Source organism: Pangasianodon hypophthalmus, chromosome 19 (assembly GCF_027358585.1).
Source record: "Pangasianodon hypophthalmus isolate fPanHyp1 chromosome 19, fPanHyp1.pri, whole genome shotgun sequence".
Taxonomy (NCBI): Eukaryota; Metazoa; Chordata; class Actinopteri; order Siluriformes; family Pangasiidae; genus Pangasianodon; species Pangasianodon hypophthalmus.
The window spans coordinates 16541094-16560899 of record NC_069728.1 but is presented as its reverse complement, the minus strand read 5'-3'; the positions used below and the strand labels follow the sequence as shown (position 1 = coordinate 16560899).

At 40.5% G+C, this 19806-nt stretch overlaps 1 protein-coding gene across 5 annotated transcripts in view; it reads right to left on the bottom strand.

The window, feature by feature from the left end:
• cep85l (centrosomal protein 85, like) overlaps nucleotides 1–19806 on the bottom strand; it is a 64317-nt gene that overhangs the window by 38024 nt on the left and 6487 nt on the right. For 2 of the 5 annotated variants that reach the window (XR_008305267.1, XM_053242215.1), the window contains exons 1-2: nucleotides 16420–16779; nucleotides 10478–10633 (exon numbers count right to left, since the gene is read on the bottom strand). Coding sequence is in view for 3 of the 5 variants with exons in the window: in XM_053242215.1 (XP_053098190.1) it covers nucleotides 10478–10633; nucleotides 16420–16483 (220 nt within the window). In the remaining 2 variants the exon portion in view is untranslated. Of the gene's footprint in view, nucleotides 1–10477; nucleotides 10634–16419; nucleotides 16780–19806 lie in introns of those variants that run through there. The other 3 variants (XR_008305266.1, XM_034313436.2, XM_034313437.2) reach the window with 2 other exon arrangements.

The window sequence follows — 19806 nt, the reverse complement described above, 5'->3', positions numbered from 1 at the left end:
ACAGAAAGAAAGAAAGAAAGCAGAAAGAAAGAAAGAAAGAAAGAAAGAAAGAAAGCGCTAAAGAGAGAGTGAAAGAAAGAAAGCTACCATGAAAGAAGGTGAAAGAAATTAAGAGAGAAAGAAAGAAAGAAAGAAAGAACTGCTAGTAAGAACGCAAGATTTTTCCTCTTCCTGTCCCTGACTCACATCCTCTCCACCGTCTTTCCCCTCTCTCCATCTTTCTGATTCTTCCTGAATGATCTTTCTCCTGCGAAACAGTAGCGAACAGTTGGCTATATAACCCTCTGTATCATCTTTCCCTCATTAAGACGGCTGTATAAAGCGTTCAGACTGAAGTGCTGCTGCTACGCGGCTTTAGACTTATGAATGAAACAATGAGTGAAAGCAAGAAGACAGCGGATGAATGAGAAGACATCAGGAGACGGATACGGCCCTCCTTCAAGCCTATAAATGGGAAACTGGGCTGTATTATTGGATCTCGGACCACCATCCCTGCGGAAAAGAGCGGGGCGATTAAAAGGATGTAATCCGACACAAATGGAGGATGTTGGACAGTCAGAGCTCCGTTCAAGCAGAATAGGGATATGGATCAATACAGAGATACTGCTTTAAAAAGCCGGTGATGGGAGGATGAGAAGAGGACGGAAGTGCAGTATGAGTGGATGAAATCAATCGTCTCGCTAGCGGAATAGAGTATGTGTGTGCATTTTTTTTATTTATTAAAGAATGCCATACTGTTAATCCATTTATAGTTACATTTAATGCTGTGGAACATCTACGAAAAAGGGTAGTTCCTCATTAGCCTCTCTTTTTGTCTCTTTCTTGAAATTAACACAAAAGACCTTAAAGGGAAAAAAAAAAAAAAAAAAAAAACACTTGTGATGTTACCAGGAAGCCACAATGGGCAACATCCTCTGTCCTTAGACTTTCCTGTGAGGGAAAGCTTTACCTTTTACTGTAACAAAGCACTGACACTGTAGACTCCTTCCGCAAGTGTTAAACTAACACGTTTTAACAGAAAGCTACACTATACCAACACAGGTTTTTAAAATTTGTTTATGTGGAGCGTCCCTGTGATTGAGCTTCGTCGCTCGTTACGGTTAGAAACCTGCATCACAGGACAAGCTTGTAGAAGGCCTGCGAAAGTAAGATGCCAGCTGCACGTGGTGTTACAGCTAGTGTAATTAATAGACATCACAGAAGTGGAAATGAGAGTGTGTGTGGCAAAGAAACAGCCAAGAGACATCTTAACATCCAGTCCCTCCTTCACACCACACACACACACACACACACACACACACACACACACACACACACACACACACACACACAGCGGTAAACCAGCCGGAAAGGCAGGACCATCATTCTAAGGCTTCCATTAAAAGCTCCAGACTGAAGTTAAGCAACTGTCTATTTGCCCCCTAGGGGGGTCACGATAACCTAATACACACCTCATGACTAATGTCTGACTTCACAAAGCTAATAACCAGAGCCGTAACTGCTTTCAGTCGATTCCTGAACAGATGCAAGACTCCGAGAATGAAGAGAAGTCTAGTACAGGGCCTCTTTACGGCTAAGCTAATCCTGAAGAACATATGGAAAGGATGAGTTTAAAGTGCTTTAACAAGCATGAACAGGCTGAAAGTAAATTAGCGCTGAAGGTTACACACACAGAGAGAGGATTAGCTGGTGAAGTCATTCTTCTAATTCACCTCATTTATTTACAGTCTCTAAGTATGTTTTTGTTTTGGTCATGAATTAGAAATTTCAATGTGAAATTTCAACTGTGATTCTGCGGGGTTTTTTTCGTCTACAAAGAAATCAGACACTTTTTAGAACCTATTATTTTTTTTATCTAAAGTTGAATAAGTTGAATTCTGCTTTAGAAACAAAGTCTAAGAGGTACAATATCCAAGAAAGTTTCTAACCTAAACCTAGTTTTGTGAGTCTGGCTGAACACACACCATCTCACGTTTCCTTCAAAACAACATCTTGCACAGATTTTATCTCCTATCAGTTATGTCCCAAGAGATCAAGAATTGGAAAATAATCAACTTTGGGATGGAACCAGAATCTCCGCTTCTCGTCTCGGATAATTTTCCTATAACATGCCCAGTCCTTACATGACAGACTTTTCTAAGTATCATTATCATCATCAGATGTCAGTGTTCCTACAATCCTATTTTTAATCACTGTACAAAGTAACTGATTGGATAATAATTTTTTTTTTTGTAAATGTTAGGCAAAGGTTTCTAAACCTACAATGGCTTTTGTTGGTGATGATATTGATGATCAGATATTGTATATGATTCAAGTATTTTTGCCAAATTGCCAGCGCTTAAACACAGAGGCAGAAGGCAAGCACTGCCTCAGTACTGGCTAGCATCAATCACCCAGCTGTTCAGCACAAAGGCACTGTGTCATCTCCACCAGTGCAACTACACACTCTCTACAGAGTGATCGAACTCGCTCCAAATGACCTGATCTTGCAACTCGATGAACACGGACACGCCTGCTTTCAACACTGACTTGTCAGAGAGAATGAAAAATGAAAGTCTCCATACTTTCCCCCATGCACACCCATGCCATTTATATCTGAGCCTGTGTTTTCAGAGGTTTAGAATTAACACCCCATTAAAAAGGCAGGGCTGGATACACAGAATGTGAATGTGGCTCTGCTCCAAGTGTAATCAGCCAGCTACACATTTTGCCATGTTGCACCATACAGCAAGGAGCTAATCTCCAGCTCTTTAGAAGCTTTGAAAGTTTTATAATTATGTGCTTTATTTTAGGTTTTGACTAAATCAGTGTAATGAAGAGCTCAAAAATGAGTACAGTGTTTCCACAAACAATGTACGGATATCCAGTTTCTACGCATTTCTCTGCATCCCCAGTGCAATGTGTCTGTCTTTTGCACTATTCTACAAAAAGTCCACCAATCAGGAGAGACTACCAGTAGAGAGATTAGTCCAGTGCTTCCAGTTCTACAGGACTACCAGGTTCTTCCTTTATAGAACTCAAAGCTCCAAAACTGACTTCAGATCCATACTAGACTCCTTCAGACGCTGTGTTTTCACGGCATGGGAATCTAGAGTTACACGTACCCTGGTCAGGTACCTGCGTCTACTTCCTGTAGCACAGCAGTATTAATGAAATTTGGATGCTTTCTCTGAAGCTTGTAGGATGGAGATACTAGGATAGATGATAACAGTAAGGAAAAGATTTAGGGGACTTGTACATGTATTAATCCATTTGCTGAATCCAAATTAATGCAAAATTGATATTTTGGTTCATCTTCTGCAGTGTGAAACTACTGGTTTAGTTTCACACTGAAGGAAAAGCACAAAAGGGGGTGTGTATGGCTGAGAATGTATTCATATAACTCATTCATTGGTCAGAAATATGGCGACAGAAAGAGATAAATCTTTACTAACCAAAGAATTGCGCCCAGAATTGCGGTGACATAAAACATCTCTGTTTTACGTCACCAGACAGTCCTAAAAAGCATTTCACTGCACATCGTACTCTGTACTATATAAAGAAATTATATAAATTACTATTTTAAAACATTCTGTTTATCGCATCCACCATTTATCTTCTCTCTTTTTCGTAGGTCAAAATCTCCAAAAAACAATGGCTCTGTCACTTGGCTTGGTTTAACAGCTTCCATCTACAGAAAATGTCACCCACAATCCAAAATCCAAGACATGTTTGGTTCACTTCCTGCAGCTGGATTGATTCAAATCGCTCTCTCACTGCAATTAAACCACAACAGAGTTTGTGTTAAACCGGACTGAGATCACCTCTCTCAGACACTCTCGGGTTGTTTTGGTCCACCAAAGAGAAAATGCACCAGAGTTCGATTTAAAACAGACTAAACGAAAGACGAAAGTACACTTAAGGTCTGATTTAACCTTTTTAGTTGACAACTGATTTATAGTGAACAAAGGAGATGCGCCAAACTCTCCATTGTACTCAGTAGGAATGTTCATACACTGATACTGAAAATTTTGCAAGCTATACTTGTGAACCCTGACTGAAAACTCAAACTAGCTAGCTATTTTTAATACTGGTTTTACATTTGACCAAATAAATGATCTGCACTATTTCTAGCTCTACCCATGTGGCTATGTTTGTTACTCTGTTATCTGGCAAGAAGCATAATCAGATTAAGCATTGCTCACATGCAATGGAAATAACAAAAAATGTGGTATAACGGATTTGTTACCATACTATTGTATTTTATACCACACTGTCAGGCTACTCTCTAGCCCCACTAGAGCAGACTGAAAGCACCATATCTGCCTCACATCTAATGAGAATACAGACAGCTTCAAGGACACTCTTCACTCAACGGCTACAAATGCACAGATCATCAGCAGCTCATGTGTGAGGAACATAGATCAGCCAAAACCTGTCCTTAGACACACAGGCAGAGTGGAACAAGACAGAAAGCAGCTGTAGTAAACATTACAGAAGCGGCATAATCAGTGTGGGTAACTGCGGCTACATGGCTATGGGGTAGCTGTTTCATCTAGGTGTCACAGAAATACAGGCAGGAAATGGGGGATCCTGTTCATGTAATGTTTTTAGAAAATTAAGTTAACTAGTAAATTTCTGTAAGCTATCGATTTGCCTAATATAATCTCTTTTACCCTGAGCAGGTGGAAACACTGTCTAGCTGCTTAGCCATTCCTAATTCAGAGCTTAAAAGCCCACCATTAGAAAGGTGTAGAGCAGCTGGTGTGTCAATATGTTCCATGGTGGGGGTTAAAAGGGAGAGGACTAACCCAGATAACGCCTCCTTCAATCAAGGCTTAACTACATTACCACCACATCTCCTGCCTGATGGTAACAAGTGACTCCCAACTGGCTAATCAGACTATATAATGTATAATGGAACCAAAATCTTATTCTGGGGGAAAGGATTCGTGCAGATGCTCCTCTTGAGATGGGACATTAGCTAATGGTCTGGGATTTGGGAACCATGATCCTGACCCATCCCAAATTAGGCTAACCTCTTCACTAAAGTGCTGTAGCTAGGACTTCCAGGGGGGGTGATGACCATTTGAAACTGAGGAGAAGTCTTTGCAAATTTTAGTTATTATCTGTCAACCAGGCCATGGTGCTTCATATCCATGTTTCTTGACACTTAGAGCCAAATGTACTGAGTGGTTTTGTGTTGCCAGTGAACACTACTACTGGAACGTCCACAACAAAGGAGAAGAAATGCACTCAACAAGTTCTGGCTCTCTTCTGAGAAGAGGTATTTATAGTGCTTTAGGAGCTTCTTTAGCATGCTTTCTGGCGTGTTGTTGGTCACCTCTAAGTGTATTCCTGGCTAATAAGTCATGTGGCTTGGGTTGCCTTTCAACACTGGTGATCGTCGCAGTGCAAGCTGATACCCTGACGATGCCCTGGGCTCGACCTCCATTGCGTCAGTGCCGGGTGGAAACACGAGAACCTCAAGAACCTCTTTAAGCAGACCAATACAGAGGATGAAGACAACAAGATTTTTGATGAATTCTTTCAAACGATGATTTTCTACTCCTCCAAGCAAAACCAGGCTCAAGCATCCTAGCGTAAATGTTCAGTGGTAAAAGGAGGGTAGAGTTTGCTTGTTAGCACAGCGGGGGCTCCATAACAGCTGTGAATTTGCAGTCTGAGAGTGAACACACCAATTTACTCCCATACCCACCCATCAGACGCACAGATGCTTGTGATGTTGAAACGAGAATGAAACAATGTTCTGGTCTGTGTTATTCAGGAATGCCCGAATAGAGCCATAGACACCCAGGGGTAATTATGAGGAAGCTACTCTTGCCACTCAGTGATATAATTGGTATAATTAGTGAGTTGGGTCAGCAGGCGGCCTGGTTCAAAACTAGAGGAATTTCCTGCGTCTTGCTCTAGGTCACTTAGCTAATTTGGAAGATGGAGATTCTGAGTAACCATCCTGACAAGACCAAACATGGGTCAAAGTTGCATACTCTTGTCTTTTGAGGGAACACATATTATAATGAAAATGCAATTGCTTTAAAGGTGTCTATCACATTACACAACTTCTGCAAAAGGAACTCATGCATCAGTCTTCACTGCCTTCAAAACACCAGCCACGCTTTCAAACCCACTGATCTCAAAATATCCTGCATCTGACAAGCTAGGCCCCTGAGATTTCTGACACACTGTCTATAATGCTAGCTAAACTGACCTACATTTTAAGAAATGTTTTGTCTGGAACTCACTAGCTCTGTTATCCAATTGTTTTGGGACCTGGGGATCCTCTGTGTATCCTGGGTCACTGAAATTTGACTGAACACTGGATAAATTGGAGTGGCATCAATGCGGGACACGTCCCCAGGCTTCTAATGAACTGGAATGAGGCCGCTGTCTCATCATGCAACTCACTTAAGGAGAAAAATCACCGAAAATGATTTTATATAAATAAACTCGAAAAAAAAAAAAAACTTGGATACATGCATACATTCTCAAAGGCTGCTAACGAAAGACTATGCAAGAGTTTGATAGGGACCAATCCACTAGTAAACCTGAGGGTAGTGATTATGTGGCAGCTCCCAAAATATCATGCTTTTCGTGTGGATTACAGCCACTGCATGCAGAATTCCTTCTGAAGGAAAGATTTTGGATGAAAGAACCTCAGAAATACCATTCTTCAAAATTAAAGAAAGAGGTTTCTTATTAAAGAACACATGTAACACCAGACACACAGCATCTGAGACATTTTAAAGAAAATATGCTTTGCAAGGAACTACTGCCTGAACACTGTTTATGAATTTAAAACAGGAGGTATCTTTCTTTCCAAAGATCTGTTTCATTAAATTTAAGTATCGTCGCATGAGTCATAAAGAACAACAAAAAAAAGTTATATGTGCGAGACAATCCTTCATGTCAGCAGAGATAAAAAGAGAAAACTAACGACAGATTTTCATCGCAAAGACTACTGCTCTGGACGTGATTCATGATTAGGATCAGAAGGCGAAAATAGTCCTGACGTATATCTTTAGCTGTTTTGATGCCACTACTGGCTCTCATTTGCCAAGAAGCATGTGAGCAAGGAAGATGACCCAGCAGTGATATCCTCATCCACAGTAAAGCGTTTAATGAATTTAAATCCTTATGGTTGCATGCATCGCATGTGTAGGTGACTTAAATCTGAGTAAAAAAGAGCAGATTTTTATAATGTGAAACCAGCCTTTGAGAAAATAATCTGACCTACTTCAGTGCTCTTTCCTAAATCTCCTCTGCCTCAGAGATGTCTGTAACTAGAGATGACTAATGACAACCCCTGTTTCTCTGCTCGTAGAGGTTTTCTGGTGATATCACGACTCAGCTTCCTACGCAGCATTTACAGACATTTTCACAGTAGATCTGCTATACCTCTTGAGCCAGCTGTCTGTTTTAAACCTTGATAATAGATCATGCAGGGCTGAAACACTCGCTTACAGGATACGAGCGATTCTGGATCCTCTGCGGTCACACGTTTTAGCAAAAGCACAACCACTGAAATCTAGGCCACAGCCCAAGATGCTGCACGTGACTTTATTCCTGGCTCTTTGCCGTTTCAGTGACTGATTCATTGATTTCTGATGGTCAAGCCCGAGTCCACGTGCCAAGATCAATGTGAATGTGCCGCTGGCTCTCTGCATATGTTAGCAGCTGAGGGAGTGAGCTGGGTGAGGACAAGAGATCCAGGCCATGACAAAGCTCATACTGGTGGGGACACAATGTTTTGTGGGATTCACGGTTCAAATCCCTCAACGCATCCAGCACTAATTAAAACCTGACAACTGCTCATGTTGTGATGAACTCAAGAAAAGTTCCTATAGTAACCAGCCCTCTCTTGGGTAAACATTGAGTACAGCTGAAGCTGAGACCCCACCCTGATGCTCACTCTTCATCTGGCAAACAAGAACAATCAGCAATCTGAGCTGTTTAGTGTAGCAACACAGACTTTCAAAGGTGGTAAATCTTAACTAGGCAGGACTGCACTAGTTATTCATTCAATTATTTTTCTGGTGGGGTCAAATTTCTCCACCCCTGAGCCACAGATACGAGCTCCTCCTAGGAGATCCTTGGACGGTCCAAAGCCAACCGTGAGATACAGCCTCTCCAGCTGTATGGTCCTGGGTCTACTCCAGGGTCTTCATTCAGTAGGACATGCCTGGTACAGCTCTAGATGGAGCCAACCAGAGAGCATCCTTGTAAGATGCCCAAACCAACTCACATGGTGCCTCTCGATTCAGAGGAGCAGTAGCTTGACTCTGAGGTGTTCCCAAGCTCCTCACACTTTCACAAAGAATTAGGTCGAGCAACCCTGCAGAGGAACCTAATTTTCCACCACCTGTACTCAGGCTCTTATTATTTCGGTCACTACTCACAGCTCGTGATCACATTTGAGGATAGAGACCAATAAATTGACCCGGGAAACAGAGAGCTTCGTATGAAACCTGAGCTCCTGCTTCACTACCACAGACAAGTACGGTGACTGTAACACTGCTACCGCTGACCCGATCTGCTTATTAATCTCACACGCTCTATCATTTAGGATGGCTCTTTTTCCCATGCACTAACTGTAACTCGTCCAAATGCTTAAGGTCGTTACCAGTCATGCTTTTCAGTCAGACCTAATAATTTGGCTACGAAAAACATCCGCTTTGTTGTTTGTCTAGCCTCTGACCTCTCCAGATTTCAAAGTGGACACAAATGAAGACCACATCTCAGTTCTACCCTCTAAAGGCTCCATGTACAAAAAGACCACAACTGTGACAGAATAATCCCGAAAGTCCATCCAAAAATTATTGTTGCAGTTGGTCAAAAACAGCGACTGGAAGTAAATGTTATGACTAACATTTGTGTAACGCTTTGAGATCATGCTGTGCTTTCAGGCCATGACTTTTATGCATTTCAGATATATGAATCATGATTTGGCCTATTTAAGGTAATTCCTTCCAGCAACCCTAAAATATTTGGCAAAAGTTCCTTGCACTATGACTTTCCTTTGTGAATGATGTTGTTCTAAAGGAAAACCATCCTCAAAACCACCCTCAAACTGGTTTCTGGCTGAACAATTAATCATACTTTCATCATTATAGTGAAAACTTCAGGTTTTGTGCTTTGGGTCGGAAAAAGCAAAACGTAAGTAAGTATTGAGATATACTTTTAGGGCAATACTTAAGGCTCCATTTTTCTGTAGGGTTAGGGTTAGTTGGGATTTGCCAACAAATAACAAATACTGCTGTCTGAAGACGTATTAATGATGATCGCAGGTCTTTGCTGATTGTTTACATTAACGGCAGTAAAACATATTCATATATTTATTCATTTAAAAATATTTCTGTCTTAATTTATCACGTCTCATATCGTTATCACCTCGTTGCATATCACATTTTTTGTCCATATTGTTCAGCACTACTATGGTCCAGTCTGCAGTGTGTGAGTTGGGTGAGGGGTGTGTGTGTGTGTGCTGACAGTAGTACTGTTCTTACTAACAGGATTAGAGGGCTCAGTGGTGCTGTACTGGAAAAATATATATAAATATATATAAGCCTATTAATGCTTACTGAAAATACAGGCTGGCCTACATAGCTGTAATGATCATAAAGGATATCTGGGACGATCTTATGTTTGGATTCTGCTATTCACACAGCTCAGGTCAAACAAATAAAAAAGACGACAACAGCAACACACACCAAGCTGCTCTAGTCACTGCTGCTGATGCTCAGAGATGCTGTCTCACAACCATCCCTTTAGTTCAGCTGATTTAGAGTTTAAGAATTTGTCTTATGATCGTAGCAAATGAGCATCACTTGTAATAATCAATTAATCACAGCACTGATCTCAGCTTTCGGTGCTTTCACATACGCAGCATTTGGTCTTTTTGAGTTGAACCCTGGTGTGTGTTTTTCCTCCTTCGTTTAGGCAGGTGAGAACACATTTCACACTCGGGTGCGGACTAAAATAACTGGCCTGAGCCTGAGATCATCTGTCCTGAGATCATCTGTCCGTTTCCAAAGACTCACAGACTCAGTGCAGTTGAGGGAAAAAAAAAAAAACAAAAAAAAAAAAAAAAACCTTGTTCTTTGGGTTGCGACATTTTTCTTTAATGCAAGCTGCTAAACTGACACGCAAAAATGCAGAGTGTTTTAGAGGGGAAAAAAAAGAAAAGAAATGCTGGATACAGTACATTAAATATTTAAACAAGCTAGGTATAATATTTAATATTTAATATTTGTAACATAAACTTGGCAAAGGTTTCTTTATGTTTTCGCATCGCTGTATCTCTGACCAATGAATTTTATGCTTATGTTTTATGTCCCATCCCTTCCCGACTCTCAGCTAAAGTTTTTTTAATTCAAACGCACTAACAGATGAGAACTCAGTAGTTCTGAACGTAAGCACACCAGCAGGTTGGTCCATGTGAAAAGGTCAAGAGCATGACCTTTAGGAGGTCCCTTACCTTCCACGCTGTCCGAGCAGGACGTTCCTATGCCTGTGTCGGCGCTGTCGGAGGCGGCGCTGTGGCGCCTGGCGCGGTTACTGCTGCTGATGGAGGATGAGCCGTGCCATGCTGACTCACAGCCTGGCACCCACCCAGGAGAGGACGCACTGGAACCTAGACAGCAAAACCAGAGGACACGGTCACCACAGAAACAGTGCTCATGAGGAGAAAAACATTCAAACAGTTAGGACTCACTCACAGCACAAGCGTGCAGAGACTAAATGACCAGGCTTGCATAATCCTGAGCCCTGTGGATCATAATCGTGAAATGATTCTGACTCAGTAGAGGCAGAGTGAGATGAGGAAGCAGAGGAAAATCTAAACATATTCCAAACTCTCAGTGTTCAGTGTGCACACTACAGCTCTTTCTCATCCCCCTGACTCATATAAGAACAAAACAAGGCCAAGTGCATGTGAGTAACACCAACCCATAAGCCCGGGTTTTAACTCTTCATCAGCTAACCTGAGCTATTTCAGGGTGTAATGTGGTTAGACATAGTCATTACGGCTGTCCTCTTTAACGCAAATCAGGAGGGAGTTCTGTTACAGCTACAGTCACACGTAATATTAATACTTCCACATAGCGATATACCCGGTTAATTCAAATTTACAAAGTTACAGTGGGCACAAAAACACTGGAATCTACTACATATAATATCCAGTTCAAAATATAATAGCTGACATTCTTCCTCATGCGCTAAATACAGATTTCTGCACCAAGTTTAGTGTCACTACTGTGCTGAGGATAAAGCTGCGTCCAACTTAACTCCATCCATCGCAGGGCAAAATCACACACAAACAGACTCTACAGACAAATTGGAAATGCCGATCAGCCTACAACACATGTCTCTGGACTGGAGGAGAAAACCAAAGTACCCGAATGAAACCCCTGAAACCACTAAGCCACCGAGCCCCCGGCCCCAAATTAACTCGGAAATGGAACCTCAGTATCGCGTATACGTATTATTTCTGTATACATATTCCGTATACATGTATATGTACGTACACGATGTATATTTACCTTCACGAAACAGCCAACTGTATAGTCAGTGTTATAGATTTAATAAGGGAACATGTCTGTATGTAGACTGACCTAAAGCAAATACTTGTATATACAGAATAACTCATGTTTCCTGTTCGTGCTGTGAGCAGCCATTTTGATTTGGTGTCACTTGCTGAACTCGGGGTTGAGGAGACCGTGCTGACATTTATGTAGAAATTTCAGATTTGAGTTACGAGCTATAGACAAACGTGGTATAAATCTATCATTTACTGTTGGTCCTAAAGCAATCTCTTTCCACTGACAGAGGCGTGTCAATACCTGTGCAGTTGCACACCTGCAAAGTGACTCATGCAGTAGGTAGACCTAATAAACTGGCAATAAAACCTCCTCACACACAAAGAGACCTCTACACCTTGGGGGGAAAATGGAATTTTCTCTAGTGTGGATAAAGTTAAAGGTTTATTATTTGAAACCTAGAGGAAATTTCCACCACAACTGTTACAGAAACTGGTTGATTCAATTCCCGGACATCATCAAGGGGTTCTGTGAAACAAAAGATGGCAACACTAAGTGTGTAAGAGTGATCTTTAATAAAGTCACTATTGAGTGTCCAAATACATTTTTGTCTAATTATGACCTATATGTCTATTAATTTATTTACATTTTTAAACATAATACTCTATTTTTTTGGGAAATGTTTTGCTTGTAATGTGTACTTATAGTATCTTTCTTTAAAATGGTTTGACATGCTGTTTTATAATAAATCTATACATTTGTATGTGTGTCTTAAGTGTGCAGCTATGTTCTGTTTATACATAAACATGGCCACAGAGAACAGTGAGTTAGTGTTTGGACAGAAACTAAGGTTTTTCTTGATTTCAAGAAAATCAAAAAAAGTAATATCAATCATCACCTCCACACTCAATGGGATACAGAGCTGTCGTGAACTCTGAGGCAGTCGAATGTAGAAGCATGTGTAGTTTTAAAAAAAAAAAAAAAGGTACAAAAAAAAGTCAATCAAGCAAAGAACGTAATCAATGACAAACTTGATTTAAAAAAAAAAAAAAAAACCTGCACAGGACTGTGACTCATGAAAATGAAATGCCAAAACCTCACAAATAATCGAGTGAAAGCGTGCGGCTTAAACACACTGACGGAAGAAATGAGAAACAGGTGAGTTAGAGCTCAGGTAAGTTAGAGGAGAGTAAAGACTGGATCTGGAGTGAGAGAGCGGTGGCTCCTGGATCAGCGCTGGAGATGAACGAACATCGAACATCAAACATCAAATCTCTCGCTGCTGTTTTGTCTCTTTTCCTTCAGTGCAGAGGCGAGAAACCGCCATGCGCTTTGATTAGTGTCGTCTTTTCTCCCTGGTCACTTATTAAATCCTCAGGATTTGTGCATCAGTAGTTGATGTAAACAAAGCTTCGTTATGAGAATTAATTCAAAATTATTACGAAACGTTCGAATGGAAATCCAGCTGCTGTGTTTTTCTACAAGTTTGAACGTACAAGCTCCTCGCCCTAAAGATGAGATAAACTCTAGACTTTTTCTCTGGAAGATGTGTGAGGCGTGTCTCGAGCGTCCACCGCGGGCGATCGCACAGCAGGCAGCGGCGTGCTCCTTCAGGATATCACGCATACTTCAGATTTTTTTAACGTGATACTTAAACTTGCACGATTCGGTCGGATCGTGACGACACACTTCCTGTGTTCAGACTAATATCCCCTCAGCTCCTGTAAAATGTTCACAGTAAACTGTATACAGTAAGTGCTGAGTAAAAGACTCCGGGGTGTGCAGTTACAGGAAAATAATCAGTGATAGGATGGTGTGATGTTACTTTTATTTTCCAATATCAACACGTCCCTAAGTGTCTTATATCTCTTAATCGACAGCAATTTGGCAACAATTATTTATTTTTTATTTATTAAAGAATAACATCATATTTTTATCCATTTATCCGTTTTAAGACGTTTAAGAAACAAGCTAGTTTCTGTTATCATGTACATAATCGTTCATAATCATAATCGTTCACCGGCTTCTCTTCTTTCTCTCTCTTCACGTTAATAAGACAAAAAAATTGCAGCTTGTTACTGAACCACAGCAAAGAGCGACGTTCTATAAAGTTACATCTTTACCTCTGAGTGTTACAAAGCACTGACACTGGAGACTCCTTCTATAAAGATTAAATAAACTGTGCAAATCTCACTACAAACTCAATCCGTGTGCAGCTTGTAAGAAGGGAAAACTGGTTTGACCAAATATTTTTCCCCAAAATGTCTTTAGGACAGAAAAACTGGGGACTGAAGGCAATTAGCAAAAATAAAACATCGTACAAAACTGACGTCACCACGCAGTCTGTATTTAAGACGCCGTGAGATCACGATTGTTAAATATCGGTCTTTATCTTAGAACCAATTCATGGCACATGCTGAGATCTGAGAGAAGTGAAAGTGTGGTATGTATGATGTGTGTGTGTGTGTGTGTGTGTGTGATATTTGTGATAACGCTGGTCCTCATTTATCAAGCTGGAGATGAACGGATTTATTTATAAATCATTAGCACAAGCTTTTACACAAGAAAACTGGTAGTCATGAAAATCCCGGAAATTCCTCCGCATCCCGTAAAAAAAACGTTCGTATCCTACTCGTGGTCCTGAGGGTGAGAAAACCGAGAAAACTAACTAACGTAAACTTCGATTTGATCGACTTCAAATCATATAATTTGCATGGATTGCTGCACTTTTATATCTGGAATAAACTGGTTATTTTTTATTAAATTTACAGCGTTTAGCAGACGCCGTTATCCAGATCGACTTGTAGAAGCGCTTTGGAGTCTCTATCAGAAACACATCCTCATGCTAGTTCACTGGGTCAGAGGCTAAAAGTACCATCAAGTCATTTCACATTATTGGAATTAATCAAGGAATATAAAAAAAATAAAGAAAGTGAGCCAACACAAACCCAGAAGTTAAATTAAACTTTTCCATTTTGACTAAAGAAATGGCAGTTTATAAAAACAGGATGGGTCGATCTGTAAGCTGTAAAAGAAATGCCTCAGCTGATGAAAGATTCAGCGCTTGCTTATTATTATTATTATTACTATTATTATCATTACTATCATTAATTCCTAAATATTTTTTTGGCATAGAAGTGAGTCAAAATAACTTCCACCTTCCACCTCTGTTTATACACCTTCACTTCTTTAGTCACAATGAAAAAGTTTAATTTAATTTCTGGGTTTGTGTTGGCTCACTTTCTTTATTTTTTATATTCCTTAACTGGAACCCAGAAATCAAATTAAACTTTTTTCCTTATGCCTAAAGAAATGGCAGTGTATAAACAGAGGACGGGTCGATCTGTAAGCCGTAAAAGAAATGCCTCAGCTGATGAAAGATTCAGCGCTTGCTTATTATTATTATTATTAATTATTAAATATTTTTATTGGCATAGAAGTGAGTCAAAGTAACTTCCACTTGTCTTTCTGCCGTTACCCTGATAGTTCATTTCGTGCCCCCAGCTGTCTGTGCACACGACCTTTTATGGAGTTTTGTGGGCGTCGCTACATGCAAATGAGCTGTGTTGTTTCGAGCTGTGTCAAAGTGAGCTTGAAGTAGTACGGATATTTTACGTGTTCGTTAGCACGTTTTGTCTTTGCCGTTACCACTGCTGTATCTGTAGTGTACTCGAGCTTGGCGTCATCCTACAACGTGGCGGCTTTTCGATAAGCATCGTAGCAGCGCTCACTGTCAGGTTTTAATCAGAAAAATCTCTCTCACAGGAAATTTATCGTCAACTGTCTGTGTTAGTCGCAATGTGAGCGTGATCACAACCAGAGAACTGTTATGAATTATAATGTGAGACTCTTGTCTCTGAGAAGTCCAGCTTTAGAGAAGTCCAGCTTTAGAGATGTCCAGCTTTAGAGAAGTCCAGCTTTAGAGAAGTCCATGCTGAGACACAAGCGTTTAAGTAACGCTTATTTATAATTTATAACTAGTTTAGACAGATACTGACATGAACCTAAACCTCTATAACTCAAAAAACAAGCAGCCTTATATATAAAAAACATTAATTTACACTTCATGTGATCTGTGAGAGGAAAACTTAGTTATAAAATCTCTACATCTGGAATAAATAACCAAAAGATTATTGTATATGTTTAAATCATGGACCTAATATTTCAGTTATTTGAGTAGTTGGATTATGTTCATAAAATGATATGTTTGTGAAATTTAAATATGTTGCTGGATGTACAGGAAGAAAAAGCTTGAGAATGCATTGTATAATCTCTAATCAAATCATATTTGTGAAAAAAACCCAAACATTTTTATGTAGTTTTGTTTCAGATGCTAATTACACTGTAGTAACTCAGCAGAGGAAGTGAGGAAGTGCTGCCAGATTTTCGCAACATTAGCGTTAAATATTGTGCAATATTCAGCTAGTTTGACCCTGAAAACACACAAAATACAAAATAGTAACAATAATAATAATAATAATAAACACTAAAATGGTGTTTAACTGTGTAACAGTCGCTGACCTGGTGTGCAGCAGGAGTAAAATGAACACCAGTGAAGCTATAACATGATGCAGCTAATGCTAGCAAGCTAATTATTTATCCGTTTTAACTACTAGTAATATTGGGATAGAGACCTCCAGCGTGTCAGTGAATGAGTTATGCCTGGTTTAAAGCTAATTTATTAAAGTGTAAATGAAAATTAAAATGGTTTCCAAGCCCACATGCAAAAAAATAAAAAAAATAAACCGCCTTGCTAACTGAGCTAGCTAACAATAAGAAGATGCCGTTAGTCGCGCGCTGAGATTCCGTTAGGCACGAGCGAGACAAATCTCCATCATTTCCCCGGTTTTAACCCTAAAACACCACCTGTCCCGGGACTTACCCGCTTTATAGATATCCAGGCCATCCTCGAAATCGTTTCTGCTCCACATCTCGGTGGATTTCATGCGCTATTTAAACGGAAACGTCGAAGGAGTTTCCAGAATGAACCGAAAAAAAAAAAAAACACCAAGAAGTAGCCCAATATTACGGATTGGGAGGAAATTAAAAATTATTAGGAGTTTTCTCTACCTGTAATCCATGTTTACGACAAAAACTGATCACGTATTATATATATATTTAAAAATAATCCCTATTCCTATAAGAGAATAATCCTGAATCGGGTAACATTCACCTGGAACACGAAGCAGCGCTGAACTACAGCGCGACCAGCTCGCTGTGCCAACGGCATCGCAAGACTGTGAGCTCAAACCCAGGCCGCGTCCCAAACGCCTCCGTAAGGAGCACAAAGTGCACTCATGTGACGCACAGAATGCATTCCGTAGTGCCCTAGGTAGTGCGCGTGTGTAGGAAGCATACAGACGTTTAGAATGCGGCCTCGAGCTTCTGCGTGTCCTGGCTGTGAGTGGAGAATGAAAGCAGCAATCAGAGCTATAAACTCCGCCCACTCAACCGACACATGCACCACGAAAGCGGCTCGGATTGCTGTATTTCAGCTCCTTATCCTTCATTCTGACACGGGTCAGACTTCCATGGGGGGCGGTTTTAATCCGGGATGCACACACACACACACACACACACACACACACACACACACACACACACACACACACACACACACACACACACACACACACACTCAATCAGTGTAACAGCAGAACCGATTCCGTTTTGGCACGAATCGAATCACTTCAATTGAGTCGAATCTCTTGAGATGAACTGAATCACTTCAATTGAGTCGAATCTCTTGAGATTAAGTGAATCACTTCGATTGAGTCGAATCTCTTGAGATTAACTGAATCATTTCGATTGAGTCGAATCTGTTGAGATTAACTGAATCACTTCGATTGAGTCGAATCTGTTGAGATTAACTGAATCACTTCAACTGACTCGAATCTCTTGTAACGAATCGAGTCACTTAAGTTTATAGATTTCCAACTCTAGTCCTGGAAAAACCCCCCGCAAGTCCTGCACATTTTAGACTTTTCCCGTCTTCCAACACACTTGATTCGACTCCCAGCCCTTCCTGAATTGAAGCGGGTGTGTTAGAGCAGGGGAAACACTGAAATGTGAAAAAACAGTGACAGGGTTGGGATCCTGTGCTGCAGTTCGAATGACAGCAAGGGAGCCTGTACAAATGTTGGGCCCCTTGACAGGTTAATGGACTGCCTGGACAATTTTTGGTCCCTCTTACGTGTCCTCCTCACCCCTAGACCCCCTTACACGACACCAGGGTTAGTGCTTCCTGGAATAGGTATAGGTGAGAATTTACAACCGTTCAGGGAGAAGGGAGGCAGCATGATGGCACAGCTCCAGGGTCTTTCATTCAATCTTGAGCTTGGTTTACTGTCTGTGTGGTTTCACATGTTCTCCCCTGTGTGTCTTTGTGGGTTTCCTTCCAACCTGCAAAACATGCTGGTAGACCCCAAGGTGTGAAAGTGTGTGTGAATGTGTGTGTGTCCCATCCAGGGTGTATTCCTGCCTCACGCTCAGTGTTCTGGGATAGGCTCGGGATCCACCACCACCCTGACCAGGTGCCTGAAGATGAATAAACGAAGCCACTATTATGTTAAACAGCTCTGAGCAGACGATAGGCTGATGGTTGACAATTAGGGAAACTATTCATATGCAAGTACGTATTTCTTCGAACTGTCTCACTTTTTTTAATTACTGAGAGCGGCTCAGAGACTCAAAATGGCCCTCTGGTTTGAAATAAGTTTACCCGTGATGTGAGGTTTGGTGCCAAGTCATGTACACAATTTGGCCACCTGACTACTCACCCTGTTTCACAGCTAATTAGAGATCATCTTTGGACTGCACTAATCAAATAGACTAATCCTGAATGTACATTGCAGGTCCAGGAATGCTAGTGTTAACAAAAGAACATTTGCATTCCCCTATTCAAACTAGGGCAACAAAACGCACAAGAGGTCTCCTCAGCCCCCGTTCTGCACGCACATTCTTTTTAAAGGAATTTCAGCCGAACTATTTAAGGGGGCTGGAATCCATTTGGCACCTGTTCAGTGACAGACCGAATGTCTGATGGGAGCACGTGAAGTTTTCCAAGCGGCATCTTCATCAGTTCAACCTGAGTAGGATACAAAGCAGAGTAAACATCGACTCTAATGTAATAGTTTAATAACTAATAAAAGTGAGGGACCTGTTATAAAACTACAATTGAACATTATAAGCCAGGTTTTCAAGTTTGGGGATTAACTGATGTGGAAATGTTTTTATGATAATAAGTAGAACATATTAGAGATATTGTGCTGCAATGGCACAGCGATCCTATATTCCAGATCAAGCTCTGGACTTTATAATATTGCATATTTGCATCTGTGTGGACACGCTGAATGTCTAAAAAGAAAGAGTTTATCCAAAAACACATTTATTTAATTCTTTGTCTCCCAAATGCAGTTGATCAGCCTAGACTTGTTTGGTGGGCAAGGTTTGTTTCTTTAGTTTTGTCCCAGAGTTAAAGGGATGTGATCAACCAATCTATGAAGCAATAGAAAGTTGCTCTATACTAAAACAGAGGTATGAAACAGAAACAGAGGTATGCTCTAATTTGTAGCACTGATTTGATTCAAAATTCAAAACTGGCACAAGCTAGAGGGCATGAGATCAGTGAGAGACTCTTGCTTTTCTGCAATATCAATTTGGATAAAATCCAATATGGATAATGTCCAGCAGTGACATTTATCAGAGGTCTGAATTCTGGCCACTGCAGTGGTTTCAGATACCACAGTACATTCAGTCTAGCCTTCATACATACGATATATCTGTAGCAACTTCTACATTAGATAAAGCTGTTACGCAACCATGTACATACCAGCAATTTGCCCATTTTACGAAAGTTTAAAATAAATAAATACATTTGTTAATACCTAAGACATAAAGATACCCCAAAACAAATGTGATGTCTTTCTTTTTTCATCACTTTATCCCCAACACTGCTTATTCTATATTTGATCATTTCTTCATCATCTTTAAAAAAAAAACATACAAGAAACTTACTACAGAATGTACTTCCTGTAAGTTGCAAAATAGGCCTTATATCGTAATCCTCTGTGCAAGTGGTACACGGTTTCATCATGTTTTGGGTTGCTCATACACAGTTCCTCTTTTTTAAAGCGAAATCCTGAATTTGCCATTATTGTGGAAACACGCTCATGGCACATTTCACACATATTCAAGATTAAAGGTTGAAAGCTGAATGCATAAGCACTAGCATCTCAATTGGTTTCAGCGTCAGCAGAGAAGAACAGCG